This window comes from Pygoscelis adeliae, unplaced genomic scaffold (assembly GCF_000699105.1).
Source record: "Pygoscelis adeliae isolate BGI_AS28 unplaced genomic scaffold, ASM69910v1 Scaffold363, whole genome shotgun sequence".
NCBI lineage: Eukaryota > Metazoa > Chordata > Aves > Sphenisciformes > Spheniscidae > Pygoscelis > Pygoscelis adeliae.
Genome location: NW_008824474.1, coordinates 995,708 through 1,001,151, shown reverse-complemented (window position 1 = coordinate 1,001,151; position 5,444 = coordinate 995,708). Strand labels below are relative to the sequence as shown.

Below are 5,444 nucleotides of genomic sequence, written 5' to 3'. Positions count from 1 at the left end.
TTTAGAAACAGCTTCAGCTTCACCACCACAGACAGTGTCAGGGAGCTCTGTCCCAGCCCCCGGAGGTAATTAAGGTGTGGATTCCTCAAAGTTAATTCACACAAGTGGTAGCATCTGATTGCTGTTAACATTTAATTTAGGCCTTGCTGGCATAAAAGAACAATTTTAAATTAATCTTTTTAAAAACCAACTGCATTAACTTAGCATTGTCGTATGGACCTTCTTGGCAAGGTCAGACAAGCTTTTAGGCTGGTAGCGAGTGTCCTGCTGCAGCTGTCTTCTCGGAAATTTTGACGCCCTCTCCAGCTCAGCAACAGGGCAATCCGGATGACTTTTCCTCAGCCATCTCAGTGCAAAGTCAACCAATGTACTTCAAACCATTTTCAGTACAAACGGACAACTACTGCCTGCCGAGCAGCCACACGAGGCACTCCACCAGCTGAGCCGTGGGGCAGAAATGTGGGCAGGTAACAGTTTGGGTGCTCAACGTGCTCGATGGCCTTGGCTATCCGTGCAGCCATCTTCCAAACAGTTGTCTTTTGCTTCGGGAGTGTTTTATATTACCCCAAATAAATTCTTTACCATTAACAAACAGTGTTTGAATTAATTAATTCCCCTTATTAAAATATGAGTAATAATTGTCTTATTATTTTCTACAAACAATAGAGCTAAAACCTACCCCAAAGCGTAGCACCTATGTGCAATATATGGATGAGAAGAGATGGCATTTTCTGTCCCTTCATGTCTTCTTTGGTTCATAGTAGACTCATGTCAAACTGACAACATAAAAGGAGGAGGGGAGAAAATCTGTTTAAATGCAAGTAAAAGATGTACCCTAATTATATAATTTCCTTTGTACAGCTTGCTAAGGACTGTAGGCCTTTGTATCATCGTTTTTGTTTGCAACAGTCTTGGCCCAGATTTTTACCCTTGAGGTCATTATGTAATACTATACATTTCATAATGGTTGAGGCCCCCTCATTACCATGTAATCCTTTGCAGATAGATACTTCCTGTTTATTTTCAATAAATAGAAAGTGTTTACCCTCAGTGTTCTCACTGGGTTAGGGAAGATTAATTTTCATCATTCATGAACAGGACACCGAGGAAAAATGGTCAAGTACAATTTCCAAAAGGATATAAGACGTCCCTTGTCAAGCCAGATTTTTCTACTTCATAAAATATATTTCTGGTTACTGCAACATTTGACTTTCTGAGGTGGGAAATTTGCCTGCATTTGCAAATATTGCAAATATAAAGAACTTTTCACACTTTACTCTTTACCAGATCAAAAGGGCATCAGCTGAACTTCCAAAAATGTGTTTATGGACATCTAGGGTAGGAATGCAAAGGAGAAGGAGGTCCTCCCATCATATCTTCTGGTTTGTCGGTTAAATAACAATGAACTGGAAGCTCTCGTGCACAACAAAAAAAGAATAATCTTATTGTAACTGACAGACCGCACTCTTCCTCCACCCAGGCACCCATTCCAAAATACAGCGTACTGCAGTGGAGAAATTACCTCATGAATCAACTAGCTTGAAAAGAGCCTAAAGAGCTTCCCCTAGCCCTTTTCCTCTCCCCAAGGGACAGCTATAGGTACCATTCCTGACTTACACAGGGCACAGGTTTAGCCAAGCTTGCTAGCCAGTTCTTTTAATACTAATGAGTAATTTTGACTGGTGTGTGTCACTGTATTTGTGATGGGTGTGAATCTTACTTCCCAAGGATTTTTCCATGTTATTTCTTTTGTAAAGCTAGTGTGGTTATTTTATGTATTCTCACTGTTCTATTAGGGAAAAAACCCAACAGAGGGGCACCAAAATATTAAACCTGAGACAGAGATGATGCAAGAGTAAAGCAAACACTTATGATAGATATTTCTGTTCCATGTTAGCAGCAATTGCCAGCATCTGCCTTCTCTTCCTCCTTGCCTTAGCAAGTGGTGTACATCATGTTTTATTAGCATTTTTGCTCATTTTTCCATCACTTCCAACTTGATTAATACATATTTGTATATGTATTAATAATGCATATTTGTATAATCATAGAATAGTTTGGGTTGGAAGGGACCTCTCAAGGTCATCGAGTCCAACCCCCTGCCGTGGGCAGGGAAGAGCCCCGTCCAGCCTGACCTTGAATGTTTCCAGGGATGGGGCATCCACCACCTCTCTGGGCAACCTCTTCCAGTGCTTCACCACCCTCAAAGTAAAAAAAATTCTTCCTTGTATCTAGTCTAAATCTACCCCCCTTTAGCTTAAAGCCATTCCCCCTTGTCCTGTCGCAGCAGGCCCTGCTAAAAAGTTTGCCACCATCTTTTTTATAAGCCCCCTTTAAGTACTGATAGGCTGCAATAAGGTCTGCCTGAAGCCTTCTCTTCTCTAGGCTGAACGACCCCAATTCTCTCAGCTTTTTTTCATAGGAGAAGTGTTCCATCCCCCTGATCGTTTTTGTGGCCCTCCTCTGGACCTGCTCCAACAGGTCCGTGTCTTTCTTATGCTGAGGGCTCCAGAGCTGGACGCAGTACTCCAGGTGGGGTCTCACCAGAGCAGAGCAGAGGGGCAGAATCCCCTCCCTCGACCTGCTGGCCACGCTTCTTTTGATGCAGCCCAGCTTTGGATCTTCCCACCATAGTGTGTTGAGAAAAATGTTGGCTGGTCTGTAGAAAAACCTGAGGAGTGCAGGCTCTGGCCCGTTGTCTTTTCAGCAGGTCTGGGGTCTTACAGGCATAAAGTATATGTATGCTGATAGTTAAGAGTCATGCTGCAAAGTGCTGAATAAACATGCTTCTCCTGTTTGTTACAGACCTAAATGGCACAACCAAGAAATCACGCCCTAAGGCTTCGTAGTGAAATATCAATACGAAATCATTTATACAGACAGCATACAACTAGAATTAAGATCACCATAGTCATGTCAGCTACTGACGCTCTAGTTTTCAGGAGACTTATTTCATACAGAACCATCACAGGCTCAGCTGGGCAGCAGCTCAGCCAGGGTTTCTGAGAGCAAGGCAAGGCACTAAAATGCATCTTCCAAGACATACAGCGAAGTCAAGCACTGAACAGCTCAGATGGTCATAGGGACAACACTGCACTTGCTTTGGCCACGATAGGAAACAAACATCAGAGGGCACATGCTTTCTTTTTCTTCTGTTATTCAGTGACCAAACCACGTGTCCTGCATCACCTTTGAACTTTGCATTCGATCTGAACCCTGATCAGAGCACTCCCTTAGCATACAGGCATCGCGATCAATCTCTGCTCAGTGAACTTTCCTCTGTGACCCATTTTGAGAGCAGCCATGCATATTGTAATATTCTCCTAACCCTGTAAAACAGAAGTTATTTATGCTGTACTAAAAAGGATTCTGATTAATTCCTTTTCAAGGTAACTTAACAACACACTTCAAGCACACACACACTTATGAGGACTGGAAATACCCGAGGATTTCAAGTTTTACCAACAAGCAAACAAGAAAAACAAATGTGTAAAGTTCAAAAAAACCCATGTTAATCACATACTGCTAAAATCTCGTACTAGCCACAATGATACTAGCTTTCCAGCATTTCCCCACTGAATCTTCAGGAGGCATTTTCTGTGGTAGAAAAGAGAATTAATTCCCCGTCTCCCCAATGAAACCCTTATGGCTTAAATGCTGACTCCATACTTCAGTTGTTGAGAAATACTCCCGAAGGAAGAAGGTTCCCACATTCTAAATATCCAAAATTGTCTTAGGAAGTAGACCAAAAATACTGTGTTTTACCTCAATATACACATATCATATTCCCCACTTCCCCCGCCTTGTACACATATAACACCATAGAGCTGTCATAAAAACATCAGGGTTTTTTTACCTCTTCTGATTTCACAAGTAGCCAAAAAATTCAGAGTCATCTTGTTTCAGGTGTTTCTTGCAGGCAGGGTTTTTATATGTATATATAAAAAAATAAAAAGAATATATAGCTCTCCTGAAGCCGTTACCTCTTCCTTGCTCCTTTCACAGCCACACCTACACATACCACAGCTCAAGTACTTAACATGCAAGTTCATTCCTGTCCCACAAACGAAAGCAGTTGTTTCTGCAGTATGAACCATGTTTCTATACATGTGAAGCTTCCACACCTTTTGTGTTCACTTCTCCCTCTTTGGGCTTAAAAAGCTTTTTCTCTTAACCATTTATTTTGCCTGACTTTGTTGAACAAACTATTTAATGATAACTCCTGCAAGCTGTAACTGAGTAACAGAAGAAATCAGTTATGGTCAGAAATGTGATTTCTACAGCAGTGGTGATGCCTCTTGGGGATTGTGCTCGGGCATTATGAGAGCATGAGCACCGCAGCTGCAGCGGACGCTGGCAGTTCTCTTACTAAGGCAGAGCATAGGAACCTGACACAAGGAGCGAGGTAAATTCTGTATGGGCACAGGACAAAAAGAATGCAAGATACAAATTATCACAACATTCTTCTCAGAAAGCTGGTAATATGAAACAAGAACAGTAGGTGCCTTGGGCTGTCTGCAGGGTTAGGTAATTATTTTCTAACAATATTTCACTAGTGCTTCATTTTCTCTGGACGGTTCAAGCCCTCTGTGTGCTATTTGGTTTCCAGTAGAAGAAAATGATATAACAACTCAAGTATTTTAGGAAAGAGGGCTTACAAAAAACCCAAACAAAACGCAGGAAGAAGTGAAAGGAAGCGGTGTCTGTCCTCCAAGATCCCAGCCGGTGTTAGCAGTACACAGGTGAGGTGTGTCTCCTACATTCCTGGGAGAACCAGCTTTCCCACCCACTCTCTTCCCCACCTAACCGCAGCAGGTCCAGCTGGCAATTGCAGCTGATCTCCAGCTACAACTCCTCAGCTCGCAAGATCTACCTTTTCACGCATCCAGCTGTAAACTACCACACCTCAGGCCACGAGCTTTGACATCGGTAGGCAGAGTTGCTGCCTCGCCTCAGCCTGCACGGTGTAACACGTTCACAGCCGAGTATTAAATCGGGTAAGTGTTTTTAACTGAGGAACCAACACGAAAGCCCCGTGCTCACACACACAAGCCCGAGGTTGAGCCACTCGTCAGGCAGAGAAGAGCAGCAAACTTTAAGAAATAGACCCCCCCCCGCGTGTTGAAGAGTCACTGCCGGCCGGGCCCCACACCGTGAGGCCTTATTCCGCTGCAAGCAGCGTGAAAGAAGACGCCCGCGCCCGGCCGGGCTCGGCCCCTGCAGCAAAACAGCAACGCCATCTTCACCCCCACCCCGCGGCCTTCCATCTCCATGGTTACTGGGCGGAAGTGACGACAGCCGACGGAGCAGTGATTGCATGTTGACCCGGCATGCCTCACCGCCATTGGTGACTCGCGCTGGACAGGCGCGGCTTCTCGGCGCCCCGAGCGCGTGTGATTGGGGCAGGAGGTGGGTTTCGAGGCCGAGCCAGGCGGGGATTGGTA

General features: G+C 44.3%; 2 protein-coding genes across 2 annotated transcripts in view; one reads left to right on the top strand and one right to left on the bottom strand.

The window, feature by feature from the left end:
- The window catches only part of HHLA2 (HERV-H LTR-associating 2), a 5,070-nt gene extending 4,549 nt beyond the window's left edge, over positions 1 to 521 (bottom strand). Inside the window, exon 1 of the mRNA XM_009321382.1 lies at positions 395 to 521. Coding sequence (XP_009319657.1) covers positions 395 to 521 — 127 coding nt within the window. The remainder of the gene's footprint in view (positions 1 to 394) is intronic.
- Positions 522 to 5,317: 4,796 nt separating this feature from the next.
- IFT57 (intraflagellar transport 57) overlaps positions 5,318 to 5,444 on the top strand; it is a 19,608-nt gene continuing 19,481 nt past the window's right edge. Inside the window, exon 1 of the mRNA XM_009321380.1 lies at positions 5,318 to 5,409. Coding sequence (XP_009319655.1) covers positions 5,318 to 5,409 — 92 coding nt within the window. The remainder of the gene's footprint in view (positions 5,410 to 5,444) is intronic.